This window comes from Eurosta solidaginis, chromosome 4 (genome assembly GCF_040869045.1).
Source record: "Eurosta solidaginis isolate ZX-2024a chromosome 4, ASM4086904v1, whole genome shotgun sequence".
NCBI lineage: Eukaryota > Metazoa > Arthropoda > Insecta > Diptera > Tephritidae > Eurosta > Eurosta solidaginis.
The window spans coordinates 44,847,908-44,863,107 of record NC_090322.1 but is presented as its reverse complement, the minus strand read 5'-3'; the positions used below and the strand labels follow the sequence as shown (position 1 = coordinate 44,863,107).

General features: G+C 38.7%; 2 protein-coding genes across 2 annotated transcripts in view; one reads left to right on the top strand and one right to left on the bottom strand.

Annotated features, from left to right (window-relative positions):
• Positions 1-314, top strand: part of LOC137249679 (uncharacterized) — a 6,698-nt gene extending 6,384 nt beyond the window's left edge. Inside the window, exon 4 of the mRNA XM_067781410.1 lies at positions 16-314. Within this exon, the coding sequence (XP_067637511.1) occupies positions 16-270 (255 nt within the window). The 3' untranslated portion in view covers positions 271-314. The remainder of the gene's footprint in view (positions 1-15) is intronic.
• A 58-nt stretch (positions 315-372) lies between these two features.
• LOC137249675 (putative nuclease HARBI1) lies at positions 373-4,443 on the bottom strand. Its single transcript, XM_067781406.1, has 7 exons — positions 4,398-4,443; positions 4,020-4,115; positions 3,748-3,956; positions 1,382-1,524; positions 1,267-1,313; positions 1,133-1,194; positions 373-1,070 (listed from the first exon to the last, which is right to left on the bottom strand). Exons 1-7 carry the CDS (start codon positions 4,426-4,428, stop codon positions 438-440), a joined length of 1,221 nt encoding a protein of 406 aa, XP_067637507.1. The 5' UTR covers positions 4,429-4,443; the 3' UTR covers positions 373-437.
• Between the last annotated feature and the right edge of the window lie 10,757 nt (positions 4,444-15,200).

Below are 15,200 nucleotides of genomic sequence, written 5' to 3'. Positions count from 1 at the left end.
AACATAATAAAGTTCAGACCCCAAAAGAAAAGGAAAAAATTCAAGCAGGAGTTCGAGGAGTTTGAGGCGTTTGAACCTGAAGTACTGATCAATATGAGCAAGAAGGAAACGGGCACAAAAACGAAATCTATAGAGAAAACGTTGCTCGAGATAGCGAAACGAAAAGAAGAAGGAAGGGAGAGGCGGCATAAGGAGAAAATGGAAGCGCTCAACAACATCCACCAAACTCTTACTAATTTGTTGCAAACCAATCATTTTATAAATTTATGAAAATGTATTAAAAAGGGCTAAATACATATTGTCGATGAAGTTTATGCGCTTGTTACACACGAACCTATAATATAATTTTAGTACCACAAAAGGTATGCACACAGCTCGCAGTCGACAAATTTTTAGCAACATAATATATATTATTGTATATTCACAAGTATTAATCTTTAATACCAAGTATAAAATTGATTTCTAATATCATTTCGCTTGTGTTGTCCACATTGTGTAATTATTTGCTCTGTACTATTACTTCCTGCGAAACTTTTGTAATTGTCTTCCTTTGTCTTATTTGCGTCGTTGTAGTCAAACCAGTCATTTCCTTCAATACAAAGATTATGAAGAGCACAGCATGCTATAACAAACTTTTCCATAGACTTCGCGTTGTGGAAGTCTAAGCGTGTTAGCTGGCAAAAGCGTGCTTTAAGCAAAGCATAGGCGTTTTCAACTTTAACTCTGGTTTTGTGTAACTTAGTGTTGTATATTATTTGAGCTTCTGTATGACTTTCATAATCTCGATATGGGGTCAGCAAATACTCCGTCAGGGGATACGCCAAATCACCTAGCAAATGATAGTGAGGAGCGCAAGCACTTGATAAATCACGGTCGACAGCATCATGTATTTTGCTTGGTACACTAGTGAATACGTCCAAAAATCGTAATTTCGCATCACATATCCCCTGTAAAGTGATGCACACGCTATCATGCCGGTTTGTATCACTATTCCGAACTTTGGGTTTGGTTTTTCTACTTTTGATGAAAATTCCGGCGATACAGCCCAATACGTTTGGAAATCCAGCTATCTAAAAATAAAACAAAGATATTATCCCGGCATTTATATTACCGAAAAATATAACATACATACATTTTCAAAATCTTTTGAAATTCCTTCCTTTTCGTGGGTTTCTTTAGGAAATCTAATTGCATCTGGAGCGATATCATTGACAAAAAAGTTTAAAACTCGGTTGAATGTGTAGTGGATATTTGATATAGACATACCAAACAAGTTTGCAACTTCCCTGAAAGTGGTTTTATTTGCGGCAAACCTAAATTAGAAACAATAAAATAAATACTTTTAATAAATTTTTACATTTGAACAGCAAACGGATCATACCATAAAAATGCCAGCACATGGGCTTCAGCAGGCGTTTGCAACCTACCACCCTTGTAATTTCGTTTAATGTGCCAGGAGCTCGCAGCATATTTGTCTACGAGATATTGGCTGAGTTCACGACTGATATGAAAGTTCTTCTTGAACTGCAATAAAAGCAATCCAGAAACAATTTATATTAATTTTAACTTTAGTTTTCTACCTCAGGAGTATTTCACAAAACAGTGCACCACTTAATTGTTATCAAAAATTATCACACGTTAAGACACGTTTCGACCTCACCACTTACAAAGCAATTGTCCAACCGATTGCATGCTACGCGTCCCCTATATGGTCGCCAAGCGTAAAAACTACTCACTGGAAGAAGCTATAGGCTTGCCAAATACTGCTCTCAGAACCGCCACGGGCTGTCTTCTACATAATGAGGCGAGAATACTTCCCATCAGGGAGAGAAATGAGATGCTAACCAAACAGTTCCTGTTGAATACTCAGAAACCTGGGCATCCCAACAGACATCTGATTGATGAGCCAACACCGCCCAGGGGTTTAAGGAGTCATCTCCGTAAGCATTTTGAGGAAATAAGGCACCATGTTGTAAATAAGGTCGCGGAGGATTTAGTCGGTGATAATGCCAGGTTTCGCGAGGCGAAAAAACTGGAGAGATCAGAGAGGTAGCCGTTTATTCTGTTTCAAAGCACATCGATCTGTGGGCCTGGGCCTGTGGCCATTATTGTGCAGTCATCGGCGTAGGAAACGATAGTAACTCCTTCTGGTGGCGAATGTACCTTAGATATGTAGGGGCTTAAGGAGTCATCTCCGTAGGCATTATGAGGAAATACGGCACCTGAGAACTCAGCCGTATGAAGCAAGAAAACACAAGCAGGTCCTCAGTGAACTCCACAAACAGGCGTCAGACCTTTATGCCAGGAATTGCCCGGTGAATCCAGTATTCAAAGAACAGTACCCAAAACTTGCTGAAGAGGACCCGCACACTCCCCAGGGAAACGGGAGTCCGCCACGAATCCTGTTTCACTAACAGACGATGCTTTGGCGACCCCAAGCTTCTCATGGAACGTGGGGGTGGGGAGGGAGGGATGGCCTGAAGGTTTAATGTGGCCATATAAATCGTTCCCGACATGGTCGGGCTAGCACCTTAATGGTACTGTGTTACCGGAGCGTACCGGATCTGTATCCGCCAAAGGACCATCACATCGATAACACTCCCCAAAGCCTTCGGGCAGAAACCTTATCGCTACAACATCAACAACAACATACAAAAAGTATGCCCTGCATGCAATGTGTCCCCATATGACACCAACCATATATTTAATTGTAATGTGGAACCAACGCCTCTAACACCCCTCTCATTATGGTCCACCCCTGTTGAAACAGCAAGTTTCCTTGGACTCCAGTTAGAGGATATTGATGACAATTTATGATCGGTCGCACCTATTGGATGAGGCGAAGCACTGCTACACCTCCGTTTTTAGAATCTGCAAACAAAAATTATAAATTTTTTTTTCTGTCAAAAGATATAAGCAAATAACCAGCTCATATTTGCATGTGGATTTATTTTACACTTATGCAGCAGGTGTTCGCGAATATAATTTTGTTCCCTAAACCCACCCAGGCCTATTTTCATAAAAACGCAGAAGATGTTCTGTGCATAACACTTATTGATCGGGCCCCGACATCTGATCCACTCGAGGTCATTTTCTGGTTTTTTGAAGAAATAAAATGTTTATCCTCCGCTTTCGTATTCTGAAAACAGGTCGAAACGCGCCTTTTGATACCCCCTTTTGGTAATTTTTGAGGTAATAGCCTAGTTAAGGGGTCGACTGCTAATACGCTACCTAAAATATCGAGAGAGGTGTCAAACGAAGCGTATTAATCTCGAGAACAATAATCCGATGGCGGAAAAGAAAAATTTTATCTCTGTCCGGAGATATTTGCATTTGAAGTTGGCGATTTCCATGTGGTTGTTGTTGTGTTAGTACCCCCAAAAAAAATTGTGCATCACCGTGGCGGTAGCCACGGTTATACCACACAACCGGACTTGGCATGGCGTAGCCCAGGGTTATTTTTTATAATCGCGGCCGAAGGCCGCCAACGCAGAAAGGTGTTCTGCGCAAAAACACTATGGATCCGACCCCCGGTTTCGGAGGTACCCGCGGGTCTTTTTTCGGTTTTTCGTTAATATCTTTTGAACGCGTTAAAATTTTTATTTTCCGCCTTCGGATTATTAATACTGATGTCAAGACGCGTCGTTTGACACCTCTCTCGATATTTTTGGTAGCGTATTAGCAGTCGACCCCTCAACTAGACTATTACCATTTTTGATGCAACGTCTTGTAAAACGTTACCATTACCTCTTCGTCGGAATATTTATTCACTTTATGTTCCACAAATCTTTTTACTCTAGGTAGCGGTTTTCGTCCAATTAATATATCAGTTTCATTATCCGTTGATGATGAGGAGGAATCACCAAGTTCATTCACTAGTGCTTTTATTGAATTCAATAAAATGTTCGTTTTCAATTCCATCTTAAAAATAATATTCAAACGCCTCAAATTGATTTCTATAGAGGATTAAAGCAGGACATTCGTATTATCCTGTGTTGATAGGATCAAGCATTGTTTACCATCATTGTAAATTTTACCAAGTAGCGCAACTAACAGCTGATCGGTGAAAATTCGCACATTCACACGCACAGTTCTCGACTGAGTTTCAAAAAAAACTAGATTATTTAATTCAAATTTTAAAGTGAGATAATCCTTACAAATTTATGTATACAGAATATATATGGCAGGCATGCTTAACCAACGAAACGATATCATTTCGTTACGATAATCAACGTTAATAAACGAAACGAAGTCATTTCGTTTCGTTTATTAACGTTGATTATCGTAACGAAATGATATCGTTTCGTTGGTTAAGAATGCCTGATATATGGCGTTTTTGTTGTTATTAAAATAATAGTTTTATTTATATTAAAGCTTTTATCATTTTTTTTTTTAACTTTGAAAAATCTCCGAACACCATTCCGTCATTATATGACATTCGACCGCCTAGTACACTGCCGTCCACTCTATTCGCAACATAACCTCTACTTAAGCTGCCAAACTATATAGTAAACAATGTTTACCATTGTGAATGATGACTGTAATATCTTATCTGTCAACTGCCTGACAGGATCATAGTGTACAAGTACAAGTGTGTTGACTTCTTTCTGACAGACACTCGCTTACATAGTACAGGTTTCCAAGTATGATATGTATGAGAAGGAAGCAATTCCTTTCTCTTTATAACACACTGCCGTTTGACACTTCGGTCAGTGTCAGAGTAGTGTGGAACTCAGTGGAACCTGCGTGGAACATGCGTTTGACACTGAACGAAGTGTCAAAATTACCGGGGTTGCTGTCGTGGAAAGCGACGCAGGGAAACAAAAAAGGAGCAGAATATCAGATATGGGTTGCCGTGATGGTAAATTTTTTATACGAATATAGTATGAAAATGTATTGGACCTATATGCGTCCTACAGAAAATTATACAGAAGTCTTGAATTGGGGTATCTGAGGACGCGTAGTTATAGCAGCATTAAGAATAGAAACACGATTGCTAAGTTTTTCTACCCTTTCAAAAGTTCTCCGCGAAAAACATTTTGAAACCAAGGTCGACTGCAATAACCCGTCCAAAAGTGTGGAAAGAGAAATAAAAAGACGCCTTTTGTCCTGTTATCTATAGTTCAAAGCGAAAAAATATTCGAATTATTGAATAAATAAATGTAAGGCGCGATAACCTCCGAAGAGATCTAAGGCCGAGCTTCTCTTCCAATTTGCGTCGTGCTCCTCTTGATTTTCCCTACAAATTGGCCGGACGGGACCTACATGTTTTATGCCGACTCCGAACGGCATCTGCAAGGCAGATGAGTTTTCACTGAGATCTTTTCATGGCAGAAATACACTCGGACCGCTTGCCAGTCACTGCCGAGGGGCGACCCCGCTTAGAAAAATTTTCTTCTAATTGAAAAACCTTATTTCTAAAATTTTGATGTTGCTTTGCCCGGGAGTTGAACCCAGGGCATACGGTGTGATAGGCGGAGCACGCTACCATCACACCACGGTGGCCGTCGAATTATTGGGAGCGAGACAAAAACGCGTCTATTAATACCCCCTCGACGGTTTTGGTCGTGTCTTAGCAATCGTGCCCGGTAATAAAGTATCACAATTTGTTAATTAAAATTGTCCAAAACATATGGATTTTAAAGAGAGATGGAATTAAGTGCTCATTGAAAGTAAATAAGGATATTTCTTTGTAATTTTGCAATAAAAATTTTACACAGTTTTCGTTAGCAGCTACTACACTTTTCTTGGACCTAAGAAGCACAACAGTGCCAAATAGCATCCACACAAAAAACGAACAAGAACAAATATTTTATCAGGTGAGCATGGCTGTGTATGTGCGCGCTGCTACATATCCTACTTGTAGACCTGTACTATGCTCGCTTAAGTGAGCATAACGGGAAAATCTGGGTTGCCATTACTGTTTCGGTTGAAAACGGTCAGGGTTCTGTGCAGAGACGTAAACGATTGAAACAGGGTTTATGTAGTCACAAAAGTGTTGCTCCAGTTCCACAGCATTTTAATTTTATATCATGGCGAAAAGTGTTCAGTTCAGAGTTATTGATTTTCATTAAAAGTTTAATTTATTATGGAGGGTTACTCCTTTAAGTGTAAAAAGCAGAGAAAACGTAGAGTTTTTCAAATTATTGTGAAAAACTTTTTAATTTAAATTTCTGTACCCAAGTTCACTATATTTGTGTAACAAAAGAATCTGGAGGTCAATTCCTTAACTATGAAAAACTGAAAAATGTACACTTATTTAAAACTCATTTGCACACACAATTTACACGTTGAATTTAGTTGTGTTTTTATGCACAAAATTTTGAAACTAAAAACAAAATTTTCATTTGTCAGAAAAAATTAATAAAAACAACCTAATGTCAAAAAACCCTATCGAAATACAAACTGGCTTGTTTGTTTTTAATAAACTATGTTGTATTTTCTTGTATTTCGTTAGTTTTTTTTAAATATAGTTCACACACCTACACCAGTACTAAACCTTATTGGCTCCCTCGACAAAAAATGTAAGAGACAATACAAGAATAGAAAATAAAGTAGTGTCATATAGGAGTTTGATTTGTTTGCACACAGACGCTTTGGTTGTGTTGCATTCATTAATTCATCTGTCGGGCAAAGTATCGAAAAATTTACATAAATGCTTTGGTTGCGTGCCTACGCTTTGACAAGGCCAGACGAAAAACAATGAAACGCCGTACGTTACTTTTGCTTTGAAGCGACCAAAGCGTTTATATAATTTTGCCCTTATGCATTTGTGTGAACAGCCTTAGAAGTGAAAATTTTCCATGTTACACGTGTGGCGCTTTATATTTTGACTCCAATTTAAATAAATTTTGCTTTACGTATGTTTCCGCATTGTTGCAGGCTATTTCGTCTATAAATACTACAAAGTTTTATTAAACTATCAAATGCAACTCATCATGAAGTATCTTGCGTACCAAAAATGCAACTCTAGCCCTGCGATTTGCATCAGGTGAGCGAGGCTGTTTGTAGTTTTGACGTTTATCGCTTAGCTGGCACACTTGTATAGGTACACTATAGACAGGATGTTCAATATGACTACCTTTTAGCGTTTTGACAGAGTGTTCAATATGGCGGCGCCTATCTTCAGCGGGTGATAGAAAGAGATACAGAATGAGACAGCGATAGTCAATTACAAATCAGGTGATCCAATCACTTTGGAATTTTGACGTTTATGCAGAAGATATCACACTTAGTTATCATTCACAATGTTGTTTACTACATGATACAAAAAAGAAGGTAGTTCACTCAAAATTTTTTGACGTTTTTGGGGATTTTTGAAGTTTTATAATGTTTGTTTGTTTTTTCAGAAGCGTTGCCATACCGTTACTGTTTAAGGCGAAATTGTGGTTTTTCGATATGGAAATTTTTTTTAGGATGAAAAGGCAATGGTCATTTGAGACAATGATAATATGATTTAGCACGATTTATGTGCATATATGTATATCGATTGAGAATACAGTAAAACATGCAATTTTATTGAAAAATAGTCGATAATTACTCATACATTGGTTAATGACTCATTTCTTTATGGCAGCTTGACCCCTAGATAGAAAAAAATACACGAAAAATCCTGTCGCTGCTAGCATCTCCAAATGTACCACTCTTCTACTACTATGCGGAGGATGGTGTCACTGATCTTCTTCACAACTTTGTACGGGCCTTCCCAACTGCACCAAATTTGGATGGAACACCTTTCCGCCGGTGAGGGTTGTATAACAGTACCAAATCTTCCGCCAAGAAACCTTCCGAATTATTGTTCTCATCGTACCTGTGTTTCATCATACTACTCATTACCCTGGTTCGTTCCTTCACACTCTGTTGTTTGGCCAATGAACTACTTCGCATAATCAGTATCGTTCCCACGTTTCACAACAGCGGTGCGCCCTGGCTTGAAACCACCGTTGCATTCTTTCTGGAAAATTCCTTCAGTCGTTTTCGTGCGTCCCTTTGGTTCTGTCAATGCCAGTGGTTCTCTCGCAGGTATTTTTGATTTCTTTTTTTTGACCCATTCGTTCCATCAACCTTTACCTTTGACTTTCGTGGTCTTCTTTGCCAACTCTTCTCCACCAGTACTGGATTACTGCTGAACCCATTTTCCAAACTGAAGCTAAGTGGCACATCCTGGTTCTTATACCGCATAATCTGATGTCATGGTCAACTAAGGAGTTCACTCCAAATATGACTTCAACAATCTCCGCCACAATGAATTTGTGTAGAACCATGACCTTTCCAATTAATACTTCACATACCACTTCTCCTTGGACTTGATTATACTCGCCAGTGACCGTACGCAACCTTGCTCCGTAACGGTAACGGTTTTACTCTCCTGTTGACCAAGTCAGATGGATTAAGGAATGAGATGCGCCCGTATCTACAGTCAGTACACGCTCCTTGCCATCCAGCCTTCCTTCGACGGCAAGACTGCTCAATTTTCTTCCAATTTGCAACACAGATATCACAGGACATTCAATAGCTGGGGCAAGTTTTCGTTCTTTACATCTGACACGCTCTTGCTTATCTCCTCCAGCTTTGCGTTTACGGCCACCCACATTGTTGGAACTATTAGGACCAAGATCGCAATGACGTGCAATGTGACCGGGCTTCCCGCATTTGAAGCATTTGATAACTCTTCCACTACGCTTTTGCGACCCTTTCAGCACCTCCAATATTGCGTCTACCCACTCTGGCCTTTCTACTTCCACACGGCGTGGTTTGGAAACTGGCTTACACAGAGGCGACGCTGTTTCCTGAATCAGAGCTTGTGACACCGTTTCTGCGAATGTTGGTTTTGGGTTTGCGTATGTAGCTCGCTTTGTTTCACGTCCCGTATGCCATTTATAAAGCTCTGAATCTTTATCCTTTCAGTGTATTCCACGGGAGCGTCCGCATTCGCTAAATGTGTCAGCCTTTCCACATCCGACGCAAACTCTTGCAATGTTTCACCAGGCCTCTGGAAGCGATTCAGTAACTCAATTTGGTATATCTGTCTCCTATTCTCAGTTCCCTATCGCCTCTCTAGAACGCTCATCAATGTTTCGTAGTTGTTCCGCTCTCTCTCGGGAATAGTCTGTAGGATTTCAGCAGCAGATCCTTTCAATGCTACGAAGAGTGCGGCAACTTTATCTTCAGTATTCCAGTTGTTCACTGTTACGGTCTTCTCAAATTGTAGCTTAAAGACCTGGAAAGGAACAGAACCGTCAAAGGATGGTGTTTTACCTTTGGATTACTCGTTGAAACTGCTGGGCGATTTAGTTGCAACTGCTCCATACGTCCTCTCAAAGCATCCACCTCGGCCTACATTTTTTCTTCAAACTGTAAAATTTTTGTATCTTGCGCCTCCAACTTCGAGGAAATACGTCCTTCTTGCTCTTGCAGTTGAGCACAGATCTGCGATGATATCTGTGCTGAAATTTGCGCCGACATTTCGGATATACGTGCCTCTTGTGCTTCAATCTTCGCTGTTATTTCAGATGACATTTCTGCAATACGTGTCTCCTGTGATTCCATCTTGGATGCCATATATGTCTTCTGTTCTTCCATCTTGGACGTTATGCGTATATCCTGCGATTCCAGTTGAGATGCCACTGTCGATGTTTGAGCAGTTACAATATAATAAGAGCCGTCACTTGTTATTTTTTAGGCACTTACTCGATGTGATGTAGTCGCTACTTTTTTATGATGGACATTTTTGAATTGCCTCCCATTTATCCATGCGGTGTTGTCACTTTTTGCAAACGTGATTTTTGGAAAGAGAATTAAATAATTTATTAAATACAGTCGGAAAAATAAACACAAATACCCCATGAAAATGTATAGAAGACATTTATAAACATCTCGCCCAAAAAAAAGTAGTGACTACCTCACAGTTTACATCGAGTAAATCCTAAAAAATAAGGAGTGGCGGACATTCGGACGGGACCTACATGTTTTATGCCGACTCCGAACGGCATCTGCAAGGCAGATGAGTTTTCACTGAGATCTTTTCAAGGCAGAAATACACTCGGAGCGCTTGCCAGTCACTGCCGAGGGGCGACCCCGCTTAGAAAAATTTTCTTCTAATTGAAAAACCTTATTTCTAAAATTTTGATGTTGCTTTGCCCGGGAGTTGAAGCCAGGGCATACGGTGTGATAGGCGGAGCATGCTACCATCACACCACGGTGGCCGTCGAATTATTGGGAGCGAGGCAAAACGCGTCTATTAATACCCCCTCAACGGTTTTGGTCGTGTCTTAGCAATCGTGCCCGGTAATAAAGTATCACAATTTGTTAATTAAAATTGTCCAAAACATATGGATTTTAAAGAGAGATGGAATTAAGTGCTCATTTGAAAGTAAATAAGGATATTTCTTTGTAATTTTGCAACAAAAATTTTACACAGTTTTCGTTAGCAGCTACTACACTTTTCTTGGACCTAAGAAGTACAACAGTGCCAAATAGCATCCACACAAAACACGAACAAGAACAAGTATTTTATCAGGTGAGCGTGGCGGTGTATGTGCGCGCTGCTACATATCCTACTTGTAGACCTGTACTATGCTCGCTTAAGTGGGCATAACTGGAAAATCTGGGTTGCCATTACTGTTTCGGTTGAAAACGGTCAGTTAGGGTTCTGTGCAGAGACGTAAAAGATTGAAACAGGGTTTATGTAGTCACAAAAATGTTGCTCCTGTTCCACAGCATTTTAATTTTATATCATGGCGAAAAGTGTTCAGTTCAGAGTTATTGATTTTCATTAAAAGTTTAATTTATTATGGAGGGTTACTCCTTTAAGTGTAAAAAGCAGAGAAAACGTGGAGTTTTTCAAATTATTGTGAAAAACTTTTTAATTTGAATTTCTGTACCCAAGTTCACTATATTTGTGTAACAAAAGAATCTGGAGGTCAATTCCTTAACTATGAAAAACTGAAAAATGTACACTTATTTAAAACTCATTTGCATACACAATTTACACTTTGAATTTAGTTGTGTTTTTATGCGCAAAATTTTGAAACTAAAAACAAAATTTTCATTTGTCAGAAAAACTTAATAAAAACAACCTAATGTCAAACAACCCTATCGAAATACAAACTGGCTTGATTGTTTTTAATGAACTATGTTGTATTTTTCTTGTATTTCGTTAGTTTTTTTTAAATATAGTTCACACACCTACACCAGTACTAAACCTTATTGGCTCGTTCGACAAAAAATGTAAGAGAAAATACAAGAATGGAAAATAAAGTAGTGTCATATAGGAGTTTGATTTGTTTGCACACAGACGCTTTGGTTGTGTTGCATTCATTAATTCATCCGTCGGGCAAAGTATCGAAAAATTTACATAAATGCTTTGGTTGCGTGCCTACGCTTTGACAACGCCAGACGAAAAACAATGAAACGCCGTACGTTACCTTTGCTTTGAAGCGACCAAAGCGTTTATATAATTTTGCCCTTATGCATTTGTGTAAACAGCCTTAGAAGTGAAAATTTTCCATGTTACTCGTGTGGCGCTTTATATTTTGACTCCAATTTGAATAAATTTTGCTTTCCGTATGTTTCCGCATTGTTGCAGGCTATTTCGTCTATAAATACTACAAAGTTTTATTAAACTATCAAATGCAACTCATCATGAAGTATCTTGCGTACCAAAAATGCAACTCTAGCCCTGCGATTTGCATCAGGTAATCGAGGCTGTTTGTAGTTTTGACGTTTATCGCTTAGCTGGCACACTTGTATAGGTACACTATGGACAGGATGTTTTTAGCTTTTTGACAGAGTGTTCAATATGGCGGCGCCTATCTTCAGCGGGTGATAGAAAGAGATACAGAATGAGACAGCGATAGTCAATTACAAATCAGGTGATCCAATCACTTTGGAATTTTGACGTTTATGCAGAAGATATCACACTTAGTTATTATTCACAATGTTGTTTACCATGATTCAATCACAAGAGGTTTGCTCGACAGCCAAAATTTTTGACAATTGCGGCCATCTTGCTCCCAAGTTGAACTGACATTCCCTGACTGTGTTGCTTCTTGGCAAGTTTGTTTAAAAAAAGGACTTAAAGGCAAAATCTTAGAATAAAAATATATTTCAGCAACACTTATATCTATTTGACGTTGTAATTTTTATTTACTTTTGAAAAAAAAAAACTGTTTTCATCACATGAAAATTGGTAAGTTTAAACAAAAATTTAATAGTGAAGCAATATACAGGAACTATTCTTCATTTTGCAGGTGTTAAGCATCAGGAAATACCCGCTACTGCAGTTTAATTGTTGTGCATTCGATTGCTTAGTTAGAGGTAAGACAATTAATTGTAAAACATAAATTTAAAATTTATTCGTGACCATTTTTCAGATTAATCAAAAATAAAGGACACCCATCCAAAACCACTGGGACGGTGAGCGACCGGTTCTGGACATTTTAAGTGTATTGTATACCTTTTCCTTTTCTATTGAGCACGGCTTTAATAAATTTTTTTGCAAGATCTCCAATGGAGTGCTATCCCATCCCAATCCTTCGTGTTCTGCTAAAATAAGTCATTGTTTTGAAATTAAAAGGATGACAATCTTCTCCTAAGGCCTTTTTACAAGCTCTCAATCGGGTTGAGGTCAGGGGTTTGACTTGGCCATTGCATACATGTGACAATTCCATTCCTGAACCACTGAGATACCAACCGAAAAATATGTCTTGTACGTTATCTTGGTTATAACTCAATGTGAGTGGCATGTTTTTCCATTCATATGTCAGCTTAACATTTCGCAAAATATCCCTGTACTCCTCAGTAGACATTGCGACCTTTATCCAAAATAAAGGACCCACACTTCAGTCTTTCGCACATAAACCTGAATAAATGTAGAATGTTGTTTCAGGAAATGATTGAGTTTAAGTAACTACTTAAGCATTTGAAACAAATAAACCGCGTTTAATACATATATTAACTCTTTAATATCATTATATATATAAGTCTTAGCTTTCTGAACTTTGTTATTGATTTAGTAAATGTGAAATGCCGAAAGCAAGCTGTACTTTGTGTAGAAGAACCTGGACCCAAGAGGGGTTTAAGATGTTACATGTCCCCAAGAATGAGTTAAAGAGAATGTACTGGTCCGAATTGTGCGGAGAGCTCCTAAGCGAATCTTCGAAAATTTGTATCCTACATTTTAGTTCGGCTGATTATTTATCAGAACCAAATTCCAAACGAATAAAGTTAGCAAACGACGCGTTACCTATGCGTGTGGAATTACTCGAAGACTCTCCTCAGAGTATCGACATAGGAACCCAAACAGAGTAAATATTCAGTAAATAAAAAAAAAAATGTCTACTAACTTATCCTTTAAGAGTCAGCATATATAGTGGATCTAAATCCCCTGATGATGAAATTATCAAAAGCTTAAAAGCGCGCGTTGAAGAGTTGGAAAAACTTGAGAAAGGAATTTCTTCAATTTTCACGAAAGGCCAAGTAAAGAAATTATCTAATTCGGCAAGAAGTACTGTTTGGGACTGGGAAGATATATCTGCCGCCATTGCGCTTCATGCTGCAAGCCCCAGGGCATATGGTCATTTATATAAAAGTGGATTCCTATTGCCAGGTGAATCAACCATTCGAAAATGGTTGCTGAAAGTGCCCTTCCAAGAAGGAATTTTGGGTTTCTCCTTGGGAGTTCTGAGACACGTAAACCAACTGCCTCTTGCAGACCGGTTATGTATTCTTAGTTTCGATGAGATGAAAGTTCAAACCGTTTATGAATACGATGCTGCGCAAGACACACTTCGGAAACCCTCCAACAACGTACATCTAGGAATAGTGCGCGGATTAAAGTCATCCTGGAAGCAACCAGTTTTTTGTGCATATGACTGCAAAATAACTAAACAAATTTTGGAAAACTTATTAATAAAAATTCAAGCAGTGGGATATACAGTGGTCGGAGTTGTCTCCGACATGGGCTCAAAGAATATTTCTCTTTGGAAAGAGCTAAACGTTACGATTGGTATATTGAACTGTCTATTTAAATATTTCTTGTTTTTGTAGTTCATATATTTAACATATTTTTTCAGAGCAACCATGGTTCCAAAATCCGGCCATCAGCGGAAAGGTTTTCGTGTTTGCCGATACTCCGCACTTACTAAAACTTATCCGTAACCATTATCTGACCACCGGTTACGATGTTTTTGGCAAATTTCTTACCCCTGTCACTCTTACCTCAGGATCAGATGCATCGATTTCGTACAAAATAACTGAAGAACACCTCACAGCCCACCACGCTGGTCGTCAACAAGTCAAGTTGGCTGCTCAACTGTTTTCGCATAGTGTCGCAAGTGCCATTCGACGGTGTATGATTTATACAATCCTGTGGAAACCGCCGAATTCATTTCGACGGTTAATGATTGGTTCGACGTGTTTAACACTAAGTTTAGCACGCTCCAATCACATCCAGCAAAGCAACCTTTCGGAATGAAAATATTTGAGCAGTTGCACATTTTGGCAAAAATGGACGAATATATAGTAAACATGAGAGCACATGGTCGCCGGTCGTTGCTACCATTTCAAAAAGGGGTTCTTATGAGCAATAATGCACTAAGGGGGTTGTACGACTACGTGAGGGAGAGTTATGGTCTGCAATATATTTTAACATACAGACTAAATCAAGACATTCTTGAGCATTTATTCGGCGCCATGCGTGCAAAAGGTGGCCTCTTTGACAACCCCAGCCCTATGCATTTTAAATACCGACTACGAAAGTATTTGCTAGGTAACATCTCACAATTATTTCTTTTAACACCTTTCATGAAAAAGAATGGTTTATTTAGTTTGTTCCGAACCTCTAAAATTCTATGTGCTTAAAGGAAAAAAGATAGATTCTGCAATAAGTGTTCAGAATTGATGAGGATGATGAGTTTAGTTGATTTTACAATGTCCTTCTGCCTGTCTCATTGAACGCAAAGAAGTCATAAATTTTTTAGATATCTTCATATTCATAGAATATGTCTCCCATAAAACCTATCTTCACATGACAGGATTTTCGCAATTTCTTCCTTATTTTGTTAGCTTCTAACATTTCCCACGATGCTTACATTGTTGTCTAAAAAAATCATAGAAATCAGTCGTATATGTATATATAATTTATATCCCATACAAAGTGATTGTTCAGACTTTATGAATTTTTTAAATTTCATCAGATT

Bases quoted from the DNA above. Each gene is read 5' to 3' on its own strand.
- LOC137249675 (XM_067781406.1), bottom strand. From the start codon at position 4,428: ATGACGGAATGGTGTTCGGAGATTTTTCAAA. The intron at 1,525-3,747 runs GTAATGGTAACG...CTTTTATTGCAG, and splicing joins ATAAATATTCCGACGAAGAG to TTCAAGAAGAACTTTCATAT. The intron at 1,071-1,132 runs GTATGTATGTTA...TTTTATTTTTAG, and splicing joins TTTCAAAAGATTTTGAAAAT to ATAGCTGGATTTCCAAACGT.